This window comes from Cinclus cinclus, chromosome 11 (genome assembly GCF_963662255.1).
Source record: "Cinclus cinclus chromosome 11, bCinCin1.1, whole genome shotgun sequence".
Lineage (NCBI taxonomy): Eukaryota > Metazoa > Chordata > Aves > Passeriformes > Cinclidae > Cinclus > Cinclus cinclus.
Window position 1 is genome coordinate 18798321 of NC_085056.1, and position 18894 is coordinate 18817214.

The 18894-nt window shown below is 40.1% G+C and overlaps 1 protein-coding gene across 10 annotated transcripts; it reads left to right on the forward strand.

Annotated features, from left to right (window-relative positions):
• Window positions 1-45: 45 nt before the first annotated feature.
• On the forward strand, window positions 46-18868 carry LSM14A (LSM14A mRNA processing body assembly factor). Of its 10 annotated transcripts, none has more exons than XM_062499668.1 (10): window positions 46-378; window positions 7691-7854; window positions 9036-9168; window positions 10072-10194; window positions 11979-12155; window positions 12464-12526; window positions 13113-13292; window positions 14746-14917; window positions 15765-15993; window positions 17065-18868. In XM_062499668.1, the coding sequence occupies exons 1-10, from the start codon at window positions 258-260 to the stop codon at window positions 17086-17088; spliced, it is 1386 nt and encodes a 461-aa protein (XP_062355652.1). In that variant the 5' UTR covers window positions 46-257; the 3' UTR covers window positions 17089-18868. The 10 variants fall into 10 exon arrangements, with proteins under 10 accessions (XP_062355652.1, XP_062355650.1, XP_062355653.1 ...); XM_062499666.1 differs by having other exon boundaries at window positions 17069-18868; XM_062499669.1 differs by having other exon boundaries at window positions 13119-13292.
• The last annotated feature ends 26 nt before the right edge of the window (window positions 18869-18894 follow it).

The window sequence follows — 18894 nt, forward strand, 5'->3', positions numbered from 1 at the left end:
CCTGGCGGGCCGGGCGGGGGGGGCGCTGTGAGGGAAGATGAAGGCGGCGGCCATGTTGGGAGCCGCGGGGCGCGGGCCGTGTTGAGTGCTCCGCTGGGGTCTGGGCCGAGGGTTCCGCTGTGCGCGGAGCGGTGACTCGGGTCGGCAGGAGGACAGCGCGTACTACGACTCTGGATTGGGCTTTCCGGGTTGCTTGTGTTTGGCTTAAGGAGCCCTCGGCTGCGGCGAAGGGCTGTCCCTGACCGAGAAGCAGCGCCATGAGCGGGGGGACGCCCTACATTGGGAGCAAGATTAGCCTCATCTCCAAGGCTGAGATCCGCTATGAGGGGATCCTGTACACCATCGACACCGAGAACTCCACGGTGGCGCTGGCTAAGGGTAAGGACGCGGCAGGCCGGAGGAGCGGGCCCGGCGGCGCTCGGGGAGGGGCGGGAGTGGAGCACGGCCGCGGGACGGGATCGAGGCCGCGGGACGGGATCGAGGCCGCGGGACCGGGATCGAGCGAGGACCTGGAGCCGCGGCGCTGTCCGGGCGCTTGAGGGGCCCGGCGGGCGGCCCGCCTTCCCCCGCCGTCCTCCCGGCGGGGCGGCTGCGGGGGATGTGGAAGCGAGACAGGGTCTGGCCGGGAGAGCGGCGGCGCGACAGCGCTGCGAGGCCCCGTTCCCCCTGCTCCGGGAGGGACCCTCGCGGAGAGGAGCTGGGAGCAGTACCGAGCCGGGGGCTGCTCAGAGCTCTTCCTAGTGGAGCGCAAGTGTGAAACCCGTGGCGGTGGAAGTGGTCCAGAGCTAGTGCGTGAAAGGGAGTAGGACAGGGAGGCTAGAAAGGTTTTCTTTGCATTGTTAAGAATTACAAACTAGAGGGCTATATGACTGGTTTGCAACTTAGGACGGCAGTCGATCGAGTCTGAACGGAATCCTGAGTGCTGGATTACGGGTAAAAGCTGAACGTAGATGTTAATTTTGGAAGTTTATGGCACAGTGTAGTTCGGAATGGTAGGAGAATGTTGTTGGCCAGAAGAGATATACGTGCGTATCAGCATTTTTCTCCTTTATACTTCTTGCATTTATGAAGTCTTGCTAAGTAATCTAAATTCATATGTGAAAGCGGAGAGTCTGTCCAGCCATTAGGTAAGAGGAAAAATTGTTTCTTGTGCAAATGGAATCCTCTCTGCCCCAAATATTTCAGAGCTCGGTTCCTGGCTGATAGGAAAGGCTTAACGCCGGTGTGTTCCGTTCTGCACAGCTGCCGTGGGTGCTGGTGCCTACCATGAGTGTGTTCGCTTTCGCTGGCCTTTTGGTAACTCTTGTTTGGTCGCTGTGTCACTTTAAGGCCTTCCCTCCTCGCAAACAGCACCCCCCGGTTATTGTTTAAAAAATAGGTTACTATGTTTAGTGAATTGTGATACATCGGCTCGGAAGCACCTTGCAGTGAGTTTGGTCCTAAGATTGTACGGTTCGTTTATGAGACGTTTAGCTTTCATTATGTGATTTTTACTTATTTCTAAAGTTGCCTTTAGGTTAATTTGCCTGTCTGGAGTTGCATTATCTACTTTGGAAGGACAGCTGGTTTTGATTTATACAAGTAAAAGCTAGATAATGATAGCGATTAAAAATATATGTCCTGAAATTCTAGTTGCATGCTGTGATTGTTAAGGTTTGTGCAAAAGCACATAGAAAAAGAATCCTATCCTTGAGGACCTTGTGATAGTCTTGTCCAGAATTAGACTGATTTAGTGCTGACCGAGCTAATTTTGCATGGCTTCTCAAGAATGGTTAAGTCATGTTGTGGTGTGTCGTATTTAAGATTGATCAAACTACAGTTACAAGTCTGACCTACTCTCTTCACATAGCTCTCATCAGAAATGTAACTCTAAACCACTGAATTTACTTTAATAAAACTTGGCTGAGTTAGCTGACAAATGTGTGTTTTCTAATAATGTTATGATTTGGAAGAGAATAAGCCAGTATTTCTAGGCCACATGGAACCAAAAATCGTGAGATTAATCTGGAGCTGATAACAACCCTCTTAGCCTGTAGGGCACTTCTCTGTGCTCATGAACAGAATGCTCTGCTCAAGAGTATTCAAGTTTCTGAAAGCTTAGGGCATTGTATATGTAAGATGGCAAGTGTGCTTAATTATTGGCCAGGTCTGTTTTTGAAAGAAGCAGAACTTGTACTCTAGCTGTGAATATGTTGATCGGGTAATAGTTACCTCTTCTTGTGCTGGGTCCAGAAGTGAAACCAGAACTGTTTAGTGTGAATCTTGACCACAAGTGTATTTTTTTTTTTTTTGCCAGAGAGACACACACACACACACAAAAAATAGCCAACAACAAACCAAACAAAAAAACACCCTAAAGACTTGATCCTTTCAGTTGCTCAGCTGTGTAGTCTGTGTGACATGACTGTTCCCTGAATTGAATGCAGGGCACCTTATCATTTTTCATATTCTAACTGAGGTTACTAAAATGGTGGCATAAAGTGCAAAAGTAGAGGTAGAATCTGTTCTTGAATAACTACAGATTTGCCCAGCTGTAGGATTTGTGTGGGATAAGCCACAGTAAATGATTAATCTCATTAAGTTGTATTCATGGAATGCCTTCATTTGCCTTAAATTGTCTAGAGTTTCAGACAGAAATAAATTTTATTTGTTGCCAGCACAGACTGTAGTCCTCCCTTACTGGGGGCAATCTGCTCTGCTTCTCTAATCAGCATTTTATTTAGAACGTTGTGATCTTTTCACTAAGCAAAATTTGTGGCCTCTATCCCACAATAAGAGAAAGATAGGAATGGTTAACTGTTGAGCATAACATTTTTAACCTGAGCTGGAGTCTGATAAGGTGAAGTGATGCATCCTTTCACAAAGTGTATAAGCACACAATTCCATAAATAACGGGGGAAACGTCCATCCATAGTGGATTCCAAGCACTAAGCAAGCTGTGCTTAGAACATTTGAGGTTCTGAAATGTTATTGGTGTATGTATGCTCTGTGCATTGACAGCTTTTCAGAGACAGTGTCTGGATCCTAAACCCACTTACTGCTATTGTCAAGCCTTAAGTTCAAATAAGTCAAAATGTCCTTCTAGTTCATGGTTTTAGTTAATGCTTAGTTTTTTAAAAAAATCATCACTAATTTTTAAAACATTAAGCCCAAGGAACTTAAGAGGAGTTTGCAAGTTACGGTTAGTTTTCTTGCTGGAAAATGATTGCTGCCCTACCTGGGGCATTTATAGAATAATCACAATGCTTGATCTCAGTGCTTTAATGTTGTGGCATTAAAAAGATGTGGTCTTTCATGTTAGTTATACATAATGCTTTTCTGTTCCAAGGCACTGATTTAGAAAGAGTTATTTTTAATGCAGGTAGGCTGTGTAAGAACAGACATGTTGGGTCAGAAAAAGCTTTTTTCCTTCAACAACTGAATCCTTAGGTATGTGAGTATAAGAAACAAAATTAAACATTATCTCTGCTGTAATGCATCAGTTCTCACTTAGCAGCTCTTGTAACTTTGAGAGGTGCATTTGGAACCATTATAATTGATAGACGTTAATGAAACAGCTTTTGGTAATTTTAAGAAGTAGTTAAATTTCTGGCATTTTCAACCATCTGTGACAGTGTTGTCCATGGTATAATGACACATCAAAAGGAAAACTTCCCTTTTAGACTTCTACAGAATATTAATTGCCGTTGAAGGACTCAGAAATGCAGACAGAGGAAAGTTAAAAACCTTGTGAAGGCTTGAGCTCATTCAGGGGTGGGAGCAGGAAAGGGAAGGGTTACATTTCTATCCAATTTTTATGAACGTATATTTTAGTCAGTTAAATAATATGCTCTTTGCATGTCTTGAGGGTTAGGGCATAAACCAAACTTGTGTGCTAAACCAAAGTTGTGCACAGTATGTCACAGCAGGGAAATTCCTCTTGTCAAAGCCCACTGCTGCCTACTGCTCTCATCCATCTCCCTGCAAGTAAGGGAATGCAGGCTGAATTAATTGTTCTGGAGAAATGAGCTTGGCATGAGCTCGGTGTGCTGTGCAGGCATCAAAGCATGTTTGCAGTGAAAGGGTGATGATGTTTGGAGAGAGGTGGCAATTGAAATGACTTGTTCACTTGTGGTGGTCTCGTTTCAGTCGCCTTGCTCCTCCTGGGTGCCTTAGGAGCAGGAAGAAGTGGGTTTCTGTGTGTGCTTGCTCCTCAGGGAGTGAGGGGAGAGTGTCAGTGCTGTGCACAGGCTGAACTACCTGTTTGCAGTAATTCACCAAAGTCCTCTTGCTAGCAGAGACAATAGCTTCGCTTCTGATTAACATTCTGCTTAGATTCCCTGTGTTAATCAAGAAGTAATCCTATCTCTTAACTTGCAGGGAAAGTTGCCACATTGCCATTAAATGCCACAGTAGTATAATATGGTAATAAAAATCAAAATATCATGTAGCAGTGATATCACAGTCAAAATCTGTACAAAAAATTGCTCACAGCACTTTAACATGAGCTTATATATGAATAGGCTTAAAAGAACTAGTTATTTTAGCTAGCTACTTAATTGTGTGTATTTACACTGACAAAAAGTAAGTTTGCTTTTAACATGTACTGTTTGTCCTTTTGTTTGCAAGTTCTTAAGCCAGTTTAGCTCTTTCAAAAACAAAAAACCCCCAATCCTGATATCAACAAGGTAAGATTAATTAGATTTACCACAGTTGTAAAATTGTCTTTCACGAGCTTATCCTCATTTCCTCTCACTCTTCAATACTTTGCTATATATGAACTACCAAAGGAAGGAGGTAGTCTGAGCAAATTCCCCAAGAACTGGATAGAGGTCTAAGCCTGCTGCTGCTCCAACACCTTGTGCTTTTGATACTCTGTCAACTTTAGTATTTTTGACTATGAGAAAACATGGTAAAAGCTATTTCTTGTTAGACTTCTTACTTTTGTGAACTCAGGTTGTGTTAAATCCTAATCTAAGTGAGGAAAACAGAAACCGTAAAGATAGTTAGGCCTTTGCAAAATACAAAAAGTAATTTTCAACTCCTTAACACTACTCTGAAGGACCTGACAGGGTTGGACTCATTAAGAGCACCACACTTGCAGCTCTGGTTCCTGCTTTTAAAGGAAATTTGACTTGGGGTGCTTATTTTGGTTGTTTGTGGTGAGAGGCTGAGTCTGAACTACAAATCAGGGGAGTTTGCTTACCCTTCTCCAGCAGAGCAAATCTTCAGTGGATGAAACTGTGTTTATATTTTGCAGAAGGCTGTGATAAAACCAGTTTGATTTGGGGCAAGGGGGAAGTAAAGGAAGAGTCAAACTTTTAATAGCAAGTCTCAGTGTGTTTTATTGCTAAACCACTGGCAACCATATCAGTGTCTTGGATTAACTGCATAGAAAGTTGAATCTCTTAAAGATTAACTCTAAAGTTTGGCATTGAATAACTTCCTTCTGATGTTAGGGTAATTTCATGGTGTGGAGAAAAACATTGTTTTTTAACATGCACTGAAATCCCTTTACTTCTTTCAGCACATCAGTAGATGAAAGTCTTGTGGTTCCCCCCCTTTTTTTTTTTTTGATTGGTTTAGAATGGAAAAAGGCAATTGCTAGGTGTTAGAACTGTTTCTTTATGTGTCATGGGACATTATTATTAATATTAAAATACCTGTGTAGTATAGCTCTGATTTAAGAGAAATAATTCCAGAGCAGATTTTTTCCACAGTTCAGCAGATTTTTATTTCCATGTAAAGGCAAGATGCAGCCCTCTAACCTACTACCCTTTCTCTGTGGTGTTGCTATAGAGTAGTTTCTTCACTTTAGCTAGAGAGTAAAAATCCTTTGTAACTTACTGATCATACTCTGGCCATTTTTGTGTTTGTAGACGAAATGTCTACTAGGGAAACCATTTCAATGTGGGACAGAGAGAAGCAGTATAAATTCAACTTTGGTTTTATTTACCAAAGCAGCAGGTTAAATGATGGAATGAAAGTCCAAGATAATTTATGAGTTAAATGGAGTATAAGATGGCCAGAAAGTGAGGCTAGATCCACGATTAAGATGGTGAAATAGAAAAGCCTGGTGAATAAAAATCAATGGAATTAATTGACCCAGGAATGCACATGACCCACTGATAATGTTATTAAGCTACCGTCCATTACTTTGAGTTAATTTCTGCAAATTTGAAGATCCAGACACCTCTTTCTGTAGAGGAAAAGAAGACATTCCTCTTCTAACAAGGACTGACATTAACTAAAGTGTGTGCCCTTTTATATTCCTCACACTTTGTAGTACCATCCAGAGCAGACTTTCAGATGCACAGGAACAGAAAAGATAATGAAAGCTCACTAGATGATACATGAACAAAATAACTGTAACCACTTACTGTTACTTTTCTTTGTAGTGTGGACATAATCTCTTTACCCCTGAATTATGCTTCTTAAAAAGATTTTTAATACCTGACTCTTGAGCTCTGTTTATGCAGTATCACAAGAAGCAGCAGTGATGGAAGATGGCTGGTGCAGCCTGAGAAATGACTCAGTATCACTTTATACATCTCTACGGGAGACTCTGCTTTTCTTGACAAATGATTCTATGGCTGTAAATAAGTGCCTAATGATGTCCCCAAAATGTTGATGCATCTGAAAATGGAGGGAAATCTAATTCTGGTAAATTAAAGCAAAATACAGATTGGTTTTTTTTTTTCTCAGCATAACCTGTACCTTGCAAAGCAAGCAAACACTTTCTAAAAGGCTGGAACAAAAACAGTCATAAGGGTTTGTTAAAGCTGCTACAAGTTGATGAGGTTGTGATCAAATGTGACTGTTGTGATTTTGGGGTTTGTTTTTTTCCCCTCTCTGGTTTCAATCCATTGTTTAGTTTTGCTTGCAAAACTAGCTCTTGGAGACAAATCTCTTCTTTAGTTATTGTTTGTTTCATTTGATACCCAACCGAGGTTGGCGGTCAGAGGGTGGGGAAGAGTTTCTGAGAGGGCAGTGACAGCGAAGTGATGGTATCCATGTGCAGTGGTAGTGATTATACATAGTGCAAAAGAGAGATCTGGATTGCTTCACTGCTGTGCAGTCAGAGAGCTGTTGCAGTTCATACAAGGAATTTACTGTCTTGGTAGGAAGACAGTTATGCCCCAGTGAGTTTGCTTAATTTAACAGAGATCATATGAACCTTACAGCAGCAAGAAGAATGCATTTTGCGTAGTTAAAATTGTACAGAAATATCATAGGATTCTTGTTGTTTTATTAAATTTTGAATCTCTTGAGAAATTAACATTTGATAATTTTTAATATTCCAGATTCTAGTAATATTAGCATATTTTTCTTGTTTGGCAAGTACAGAATATGAAGTATGTAATGTATTCCTTGATTCATAGGATTGGCTCACCAGCCAAAAAAAAAAAACCTGCCTTGCTGCTTCCCCTTACCCTCACAAAACAGTTGAAATATGCAACATGTAATTGATAGCATAAGTGATGTCTTAGTCTTTCAGCTTGGGTTTTAACTCAGATTTTTTAGCTAAAATTACTTGTTTGTCTGAGGAGAGTTGATAATGATAAAGAATATGATGCCTATGCAATAAGGGGTTTATTTCTCAACAAATGTTATTATTTTTATTTAAAGCTGTTGGTGTCTGCAGTGTATTTGAAACCCTTTTGTTGGGTGTGGGACGTTTCATTCTTTTTCTCCCTTCCCGACTTTGCAGTTCGCTCCTTTGGCACAGAGGACAGACCGACGGACAGACCCATCCCACCTCGTGATGAAGTCTTTGAGTACATTATATTCCGGGGCAGCGACATTAAGGACCTGACTGTCTGTGAGCCACCAAAACCTCAGTGCTCCTTGCCACAGGACCCTGCTATTGTTCAGGTAAGTCAAAACAAGAGTTTTAAATAATAGTTGCTGAAGAGGTAACTTGCTAACTTAAGTGTTCTCTAGGTGATTGTTTAAAAATTGAAGTGTTTATTGCTATAAGGTTCACAACCAATGTAAAGAACTCTGGAAAGATTTTCTCCTTTCACAGTCTTTAACTGGGGAAATGAAGGTTGAAATCTAACTCTAGCACAGTGCACTACATGCTGCTGTCTTTTCAAAACCAACTAATGGTGTTTTGAAGGTCTTGATGCCTTTTTTGAAAGGGACTTGGCTTAGGAGGACACATAGTTCTTGGGAAGATCAGACTTGGTATAAATCAAACTGAATAGATGCTGAAATATCTCCAGATCATTAGTGGCTTTTGTTTGCTTGTTTTATTTTTTGTTTTAATGTTCAAAATTTTTTAGCTATAACTTTAAAGTGTTTCATCCAATTCAGTGTTTTTAAACAGGATTCATACTAGAAGGCAGTTACTTGCATAGTGGATACTTGGTTTCTGAGGGGAAAACAGCTTACAGCTTGAAGCCTTCATGTTTAATTAGTCTGTCATTTTGAAGTAAACAGATTGATAAATAGTTTTCTCAAAAATTTGTTGGCTTTTTGATTGTGCTTATGGGGTATCTTAACATAATCCCTGAGAGCAAGAAAAAAATCTCGTGCTTCAAATGGAGGTTGATAATCCCATTTAATACGGTTCTACTGCTCTATCTATTCTGTAGGATAAAATTTTTGAACTTTTATATGAGGTGCCCTTGCATTTCTCCAAGAACTTTTATTAAATTTGGTGCAAGTCCTTCTGTCAGTTGTAGTCAAGAGTGAAGTTGCATTACTGTGAACCCCAATAATAGTGATAACCCCAGCCTCCTCCAGTATGCTTGGGTGTCTTACTGTACCTGTGGGGTTTGAAACTTCAAAGAAAAAGATAGGACACTTCCTAAATTTGCAAGCAAAGCCTATATGCGTGTGTTGGACAAGAGAGTCTGGTGTCTGAGATTACAGGCAAACGATTGCAAAATTTTGTGGTTCTATTTCTACAGGCCTGTGATGCTGGAAGGGTGAAAATGCTTTCTAAGCTGTACCTACTTGTAAAAATGTTTATTTTAGAGTTTCTACATTTCTTGCCTCACAGAACTATTTCTGAGTCTTTGCTAGTGTGTTGTGTGTTTTGTCTTTAGTCCTCACTAGGATCTTCGACTACATCTTCATTCCAGTCTGTGGGGTCCTATGGTCCTTTTGGCAGGATGCCTGCGTACAGTCAGTTCAGCCCGAGCCCGCTGGTGGGGCAGCAGTTCGGCACTGTGGGAGTTGGTAGGTTCACTTTGGTTATCCAGTGTTCCCCTGGCAGTGAAGCTCTGTGTGTGCAGACAGTAGTCACTGCTTACAATTTCATCAGAAATAGGGCAGATTCAGAGTCTTCCATCTGTTAGTTCTGCAGTTTAGCTTGAAAGTAGAGTTGTTTGTAGTCTTTGCATCTTAAATCAAATCAGTTATGATTGAGAATTAAACACCTCTCTGAGGGACAAGTATTCACTGTATTTGATAACTGATAGAGGCAGCCCCTCCAGAGAAGCCTCATAGCTGTGCTGTTGGGTTGACCAGGTGCTGCGTGCCTTAACTAAGGATTTGGATTATTCAGCAGTCTTGTGCCAGCACAATGCTCCAGCTGTTTGTGAGGTGTTGGCTAGGTGGGAAATAGATGGCTGGAAGTATTTGTGAGCTGCATGGGCTAGTTGCTCCTTTATACTGCACATATTCTCTGAGACTCACCAACCAACTTTCCTTCCTCCCTGAGAGTTTATTTCACAGTTTAGTTTTTCTCCTAGGACCTTATAGTTACTCCTGGTACTGAAAATGTTAGCTATGCAAAAGAAAGGCTGTAGAATTGGCCATAATTTGATAACAATTAATGAGATGTGGCAGTCATATAATTGCTGAAAGGATCTTAAGTGGAAGTATATACCAATATGTATGCCTCTGTAATATGACTGTGTTTTGTTAATACTTGTGATGATAAGTTTAGAAGTATTTTTCATTTTAGATTAAAAAATCAAGATATTAGTATTGTCTTTCATCTGTTAAACTAAAAGCGCGTGGGAAGGGCAGACTTACGTGTACTCTAGAATAAGTGCCTAATAAAGCTTCACTAGTCATTTAGTGCTAATTTTAAAAAAGTCTAAACCAGATTTTACAACTGTATTATTTCTTTCAAAGCAGGAGGTTCTTTAACATCTTTTGGAGCAGACTCTTCAGGCAGTGCTAGCATGTCCCAAAGCACTGCAGTTGGTTCTGCATTTACAACAGATGCAAGATCACTAAAAACACAGATGTCTCAAGGTAAAATCTTTTTTCCTGACTTCAGTCATTTTTTTGACCAGTTGTGTCTGTGTGATTTTGGTGGTTGCCAAAAATGCCAACCAAACAGCTGAATTCTCTCATGAAAACACCTGGTTTTAAAACCAGGAAACTCTAAGAGGCTTTGTGTTTGCTCTTTAAATGTGTTTTCTCTACATGTTGGAGTGCTGCAGGTAGTAACATATTTATTGATACTCTTAAAGCATCTGTACTGAGAAGTAGGACTTAATTAAGTGAAATAATGTTAGCAAACACGTACATGTGGAAATTCAGCATTTAGTTTTATTGATAACATGACAGCACTGCAGATACTTCATATTGATTGAAATGGGAAGTCCTTCAGCTTAAAATTTTAAAATCTTTATTCCTAACTGCAGTTCTTCTGTTTGTGTATAGTTACATAGATAATATTAACAGCAGACCTGATTTCCTGTAGAGATGGTGACATGATTTTCAAGTCATGTTAATAGTAACAGGAACTGTATGGATAGTTTATGTAATATTGGAAAAAAGAATAATTTTTCTGGATTGGAGACTCTGGATGGTATTTGAATGGCAAAGAAAAAAGAAACTTAACGTTGAGAACCCTCACCCTTCATGCAAATGCTGTTAACATTGCTCCTGAAGAGCCCAAACTGCATTACTTCCTGCTCTTCCACTCTTCCTTGCTGTCAAAGCGTGTGCCGAGATACATTCCTAATGCTGGTTTTAAATTGTGCAGTCATGTTAAAAGGCAGTAGCAAACTTAGAGCAAACAGGTTTTTTTCCTAAATTCCGGCTGAGATCTGTATACCCATTAGGAATGTTTCTAGGGCTAGTTGAGTGGGTTGCCAATAATAGGTTCTACCTTGTTGGATTAATTCAAGAGGCAAAAGTGTGCTGAGTCTTTCTCTGTTGGAATAGTAGCTTGCTTTTCTGTAGTTCAAGTCTGTACAAATCATGGTCGTGTATGGGTATGTGTGACATATGCTCCAGGTGAATGTACATTCTGCCACAACATTTCCTGTGGGGCACCAGCAGGTTTTTTTCTGAGTGTTTGCTTTTAGAAATATTTTTTGGTTTTGGACATTGCAAGTGTAGTATGGTTGGATTTATTGTTTTGTTAATGGGTCTTTGTGGATTTAGTTTTTTGTTTTCCTTTTGTTAGTTTTGTAATGAGAAAGAACCTTGTTCTTTTACTTACTGGGACTTGAGTCTTACTCTAATTTCTTAGTAGATTTACCTATTTGATGTTGTAAACTCATCTGGCTGGATCAATGTCTCCATTCTGAAGGTGTTTCTGCCTCCAGCCCCTCATGCTGCACGTGGCCCCGTGTGAGCAGTGCTGCGTGGGGCAGCTCCCACAGCTCCTTCCCTGCCCTGAGCCTGGCCCAGCTGCACTGTCCTTGTGCAGGCAGGGATCCTGCAGCAGTGCCTGAGCAGCTGCAGCTGCCTTTGGGAGCTCTTCCCACTTGGCATCCCAGGGAGGCAGAAGGAGCCTTTTCACCTGTAATGAGTGCCAAAGTTTCATTCCACATCTAAATGCACATCATTAATGGGTTAATAGGGATTGAGTGTCCTACCCATTATTTCCTTTTAGACTGAGGGAAGGGATAGTCCTAAATAACCCTTTTTTTTTTTTTTTTTTTTTTTGACACAGCTGTCTTGACTGGTAAGGCAGAAAAACCTGTCAGTCTAGATTGAATGAGACCAGTAACTCCAGTAGCTCACCTTTGAAAATGACAGATAACGCTGTGGGGTTTGGTTTTGTTTTATTTTATCCCCAGGTCGTTCAAGCCCTCAGATGGACCATTTGAGAAGGAGCCCCACCATGGAACAAGCTGTACAAACAGCTTCAGCCCACCTGCCCACTACAGTACCAGTTGGGAGGAGGAGTCCTGTACAAACCAGACCTTTGGTGTCTGCAAGCCAAAAATCCCTAGAGAACCAAGAGCACAGACGAGGTAGCTTTGGATAGTTTTCATACAGCTTCATTCCTTCCATACACATACAAAGTACTCTTTTAAAGGGTAATACATAGGAATTTTCCTGCTGTCTATTACTGGTAGGCTGGCCAGCAGAGACCTGGATTAGATACATATTTATTTTTAAATTTAAGCATATATTCTAAATTACTTTTTTATTCTTTTATGATTTAAACATGTGGTTTACATTTATAGGTTTGGATTTTTTTAAAATCTGAACTATATATACAAAAGTATGATAAATACTTAATTGGATAAACCAATCATGTTTTTATTTCCAACTTTAGCTGAAGCACACAAGGTTTCAAGATCAGAAAATGAACTCAGAAATGAAAACAAACGACAAATTGGTAAATCATGTTTTGAGAAATAGCTATCGTTGCTTTCAGACCAATAAGATTTTTTTAAAATTTGCTAAAATACATAAATTCTTTCACATTTTGGTTCGAGGAGGTTACAGCTTTGCATTGAGCTAGAATACAAGCAAATGAAGTCAACATTAAAGAGAAAAATCTCTTCTTGTTGTTTTATACTAAGCAATCAGTTTAAATAAATATGTAAATCAAGGTCTATTCAGGGATTTATAAGCATAATAGCATGAAATAAAAGCCTTTCTAGAGAAATACCTGACTGAAAAGCCACTAATATTTTAACTCTTCTTCCAAAATTTTTTAATGACTTCTAGAGAGTCTTAACACACAAATTTAGTGCTGTTATGCTTTCTGTGTCAGTGCCATCATTACTGTAAGTGAATTTATAAATTAGAAGCTGCTCTGATGGGATTTTAAACAACAGGCATTCCCTTCCTGCACTTCTGAAGTCCCAACCGGTTGCCCCAGGAATCAGAAAGCAAACCAAAAAACAAAACACCCTCCACCACCTTCAAAGGAAAACCAACCCACAAAGCAAAACCCAAGAGTATTTCCCTCTTTTCAGTTCCAGGTCCACCTGCAGCGCGGAGAGGCCGTGGAGGTCACAGAGGGGGCCGAGGAAGATTTGGTATTAGGAGAGATGGTCCAATGAAGTTTGAGAAGGACTTTGATTTTGAAAGTGCAAATGCACAATTCAATAAGGAGGAAATTGATAGAGAATTTCATAATAAACTTAAATTAAAAGGTAAATCATTTTTTGCTTTAGGTTTGAGCATGGAGAAACTGTGTTGCTGTTTTGGTCCTACCTTGGAGAACAGCTCTTAGAAGGCATATAGTATTAAGTCTTGTTTGCAGTCATTAAAAATAATTTTTAAAATCAATTAATAAATAAACTGGGATCATATGTTAATTAAATACTTGGATCAGTTTTTGAGTTTTTGACGAATTTTAACTAGCAGATAGCATCTGTGAAGTTCTCTGTTAAAATGCAGATTACTTAACCAGAAGTCCAAATAATGTTTGTTACTTTAAGGTTCTGGAAAGGATACAATAAAAGAAAGTCCATGTTTTAGGTTTTCAATTATTATATCAAAATTTTAACATCAATTACAGACCAAAAGCAAAGGAGTTTGGGATCAGAACTTCACTGTAGTATGCATGAGAGTTTGTTTGAAAGTTTCTAGCATTTGCTTGCTTTTATCTTTTTCCAGAGGAACACAGGAGTAGTTAGAAACCATGCTGCCAGCACTTGTTTTCTAGCAGGCTTCTGTTTTGATTACCTCATTCTCTTGTGACCAGCCACCTGTTTGTTACACCGCTGCTACTATTTTTGGACAAAATTGTTGCAGGTTAATATAGTGAGCTCCCTATTTCAGTGAATGATCGGCTAAAATCTAGGAAACAAAAGGTGGGAATAAGTGGTTCAATTTCAGTGTAGAGTAAAAACAGCAGTTTGAGTCCCTTTAGATTTGTCCTGTGGTGCTTGCCTGTTTTTCTGGATCATTTTTTAATGAGTTGATGGTTTGCTGTTGGTACTGGCTTTTTCAGAGTAATAAAGAGAAAAGAGAAAGCTAACCATGAATAGCTATAGAAATGTTTGTGAGTGTGGTAATTCTTGTGTGTGGTGTAGAAAGGTTGAGCTGGCTAGCTGAAGTTTATGCATAGCATTGTGAGATTTAAGCTGTCGACTTTTAGGAATGAGATTTAAAGATAGGAATAGCTGCTGGTGTTGAACCATCAGCTTTGTTTTCAGTACCAGTTAAAACAGTAAGTTGAACCTGAAGCATTTTTAGGAAATAAATATATCATAAAGTCAGAATGCTGGCCCTGCATCTCAAAGGAGATAACAAAACCAGAAGACAGAGGAGAAGGACAGTGGGGGTGATTAAAACCATGGGATGGCTTTTAGGATGATTCACTGAATGAGGCTCTTAAGCCTGGGAAGGAGGTAGCTAAAGAGGGGAGAAAATAGATGGCTATCAGATCTGTTCTGCCGCAGGGTTTTTTGTTAACTAAACCCACAGGAAGCAGAGAAACCTCCAGACAGCAGCAGCAATGCATCCTGATTTACACGTCAAATTATTTCACTTCCACGTTAAATTATTTTTGTATCGTTCAGTATAGTTCAGTCTCTGACTAGGAATAGTTAATAGTGCTGGGTTTTTTTTTTAGGCTTCTGTTTACTTTTTATTTTCCAGAAGATAAACTTGAGAAACCAGAGAAGCCTGTAAATGGAGAAGACAAAGGTGACTCAGGTGTTGATACCCAAAACAGCGAAGGGAATGCCGATGAGGAAGATCCACTTGGACCCAATTGCTACTATGACAAAACCAAATCCTTCTTTGATAACATTTCCTGTGATGACAATAGGTATGGCCTGCAAGGAGAAGCTTGTTAGTCTGCTTAAGGCATGTTTACATCATAAGGTTCTGTCAGTGCTACTCATTACAGTCAACTCTGAATGAAAGGTGATTGGAGCTTATTTCCACATGCACCTGGCAAAAATAAAACAGGAATAAGAAGAACAACATTTCTTTGCAGGCAACTGCAATATGGTTATAGCAAGGTATTTTAAGATGTTTTAGAGCCATGCTTTTAGAACTTACTGCATAGGCTCTAGAGTCTCCTTTCCAGATTTACTAAGCTGTTGGGGGGGGGGGGTGTTTATTTTGCTTTGCTCTTAAATTAACACCTCAGTTAAATCAATTAAGACCCTGCTTTGATAATGGTTTCTAAGCAGATTGCATAACTGTTTTGGCCAGTAGTGTTGCTCAAATGGGCAGATACCATTTCAGGGAAATTTAAGCTTATATTTTGCTGCTGCCTTTTTATTAGACATGATGATGTGGATTGCTGACCTATTTTGACTTGCAGGAGGGGGAGGGGGAGTTGTTGGTTGTACTCACAGCCAGAGAAAATAACATCTGTAACTGTAAACTGTTTCTTGCTTTAAACTATACTGTGTGCAGAGGATACAAAGGGTGCTCTTCAATAGGGCCAACTCTTGGAGCATTATTAATATCTAATTACTGACTGTAACGAGTTCCTTCTTGATGAGTCCAATGAACTGTGGCAGACGCCTGGGTTCTTGCGGAAGGGATAATGTGGAGATTTACCACGTGGATTAATGTATCGCTTTTCATCTCCGGGGCTTTCTGGCGCTTCTCCCTTCCTTCCTAAGTGTTTCACAGCAATCCCTGTTGGTTCTGTGCTGCAGGGAGCGGCGACCCACCTGGGCCGAGGAGCGGCGGCTGAACGCGGAGACCTTCGGCATCCCCCTGCGCCCCAACCGCGGCCGCGGCGGCTACAGGGGCAGGGGCGTCATCGGCTTCCGAGGGGGCAGAGGCCGGGCCGGCGGCAGGGGCGGCTTCCCCGCCCCCCGCGGCTTCCGCGGCGCCTTCCGAGGAGGCCGTGGAGGCAGGGAGTTCGCTGACTTCGAATATAGGGTAAAGTGCGCTTCGTGTCGCTCTGACCCAATGCGCTGTTCTGGGAAAGGAGTGGTCCAAAATCTGCTTCTAGATTTGATGTTGAACTAGAATTTCTTGAGCGATATTTTGCAGGAGCTCTGAGCTGCTTTTTCGAAAGTCTGTTAATGCTGAAATCTTAGTTACATAGCATCATTTTACTATCCGCAGCAACCAAAAATAAAGGTTGCCTTTTGTCACCTGCTCTGGATAGCTATTTGATAGCTGGTATTGGGGAGGAGAAGAAAAAGAAGGGGAAAAAATTTCTACAGATCAATTGCAAGTGTTAGATATGTAAATTGCAAGCATTTTTCCAAGCAAAATTTTAAAATATAAAGAATGAGAGGGAATAATTTAACTTGCTTCTAGTATGCAACAAACTTTTGAATTCTTTGTGAATGAGTTGGCACAAATCCTATAGTGTACTACCTATATATAACCTATAGTTAGAATCAGTAACAAAGACTACTATCCGGATTGGTTCAGATAAACTAGGCTTTTAGACTGCTGACTGGGACAGAACAACAACTTCTGCTAGTTTACTGCGTGAGCAGTTAGTTTTGCAAACAAGAATCTCTGATTTTGGATAGAAATCTTATTTTTTTTTTTTAAACTCAAAAAATGGGTTTCATCACAGCACATTTCTCTCTGTTGTGAGACACCCCTCAGCTGTTCCTTTATTAGTTTGCAACAGTTAGTCCTGTGCCTTAAAGGAACTTTTTGGTAGCTGTACCTGAATGGAAATGAGGGATTGAAGATCAGCAGTTTGAGTTTCTGAAGAAGAGTTTTGCTGCCTTCCAGTTGAGTAGGAGGTGGTGTAAGGGCTGAGCATTTGTGCTGTGCTTGTACTTGCAGTGATGAGCTGCTCTGCTCAGTGCCAGACTGTGGGGGTTTGAGCAGATGCCAGCCTGATCTCCTCCAGAGGTCTCCTTTCTGCTGCAGGCCATGGGGAATACAGCACAGCACAACTGCTCCCAGGGCTGTTGCCCAGATTAGTTTTATAAGGTTTGTTTTGCAAAATGGATTTCACCACTTTGCTTTTGTTCCCTCTAGAAAGACAACAAAGTCGCTGCGTAGTCTACAAGAAAGCTGAAACCAGGTGAACGTCTAGATCTTCTTGAATCAGAGAATTAGTTTTGATCTCTGCAAAGAATGAAGTTAATTTGCTGTATACTTGTCACCAGCACTGGGATTTAACTATTTAATTTCAAAGGGGTGTAATGCAGTTACTTTTGAGAAATGGCCATCTTTGAAAACAGTAAGCATTAAATATATTTGAGACAGAAGGATAAGTAATTTCTTATGTATAGTTAATTATAAGCAGTACTTCGATGGAGTTTTAAGTATTTTTTCATCACTGAAAGGATTTTTCTTACTACTAAACTGTATTTGATAATTGCTTCAAGTTGTAAGGACAATGGTATGCAGAAGGCCGTCGATACTGTGAGTGTTTTGACCCACGGAAGGTTGTTTTTGGAAATCCTGTAAAATCCCTTTTGAGGTAGTTGTTCTTGTATCAACTAGGGGTGCTGGACAGTAGAAAACTTGCTTTGTCAGTCAGATATGTACACACAGTAAATACTGTTTCTTAGGCAAAGGAAAGTTTTTATATAGTTGTAAAATTCCATTATATCCCATTGCCAAAGAAACATTACAAACTTTGTATAGCTGTATAAAAAGCAACTAATTTTTTAAAGAATAAACATTTTTAAGTCAGTAAACATACTGTTATTGCAGAAAGTTGATATGCTGAAGAACACTGAATTAGTTGGGTTTTTTTTTCTTTAGCAGCTTTTCAAGCTTAAATGTTTGATTTTTATATTTGGACTATAATGAAGTTTTGAAAATGTTCTTCCATTACATGAGACTGGATACATGCTTCACTGCTCTTGCAAGAATTTGATTTTGTAGTTTCTGGCATATCACAGGATTTGACCAAGTTAAGGAGATATTTTCAAAAAAAAAGGAGAAAATGAATTTTCATATGTCAAGATTTGCAATTAATTTTACTTAGCGAGAAATATTAACTTTTTTTAATAATGGACCAGGCACACAAGTTGGTGATTCTCCTAGAATGCCTGGTATAAAAGTCTGTCTCCATTTGTCAATTCTTGAAACGTTAACTTTGTTGTAATACCTGTAGACATGAGCAATTTAAAGAATTCTTAGTGTTTGAAGTTGTTTGCATTTTGATAGACCGTAGCTTTGGAGACATTGAGACTCTGGTTCTAAGACCACGAAGTCATAAAGGACAGTACGGTCTTTTTGCCAATTCTGGATGACTAGTTGCAACTTTCTGATATGCTGAAATAGAAACCTGGTCATTTGTGTCTGTGTATGTATATGAAGGCCACAGGAATAAAGGGATCCAAAGATTACATCACTTTGATCTAATTTGCTGATTTTTTTTTTTAACTTCAAAATGTTCAGTGGTGATAAAGATGTGAAAAACTGCACTGTTGAAAAAATTGGAATATTTAAAAGTGGTTGATAGAATCTTAATTTTATAACTTTTGTATAGCACTACAACGAAGTATTTTGTAATTGGTTTCCTTATTAAGGTCAAGTATTTGACAGCTGTAGAAGTTAGATAATATTGTTTAGTAATGTTTTTGCATGTTTAACAACTGCCTTTTGGGATCCACAAGTCATGATTCTGAACACCGGTTGAGATTTTTGACCGTAGAGGCAAGTGCTGTCCGTTGCAATAACTCTTTTCTGTCTGAGGTGTTCCAGCTGTAAATACCCGGGCCGGGAGCCGCGGGCGGGGGCAACCCCTGCGTAGCCCCGTCCCGCACGCCTAGGCGTTCTGTTTTTTTAATTTTAAACCAGAATAAACTGTTGAGTAAAAGCGGCACGGCGGCGGTGCTTTGTTGCGGCGCG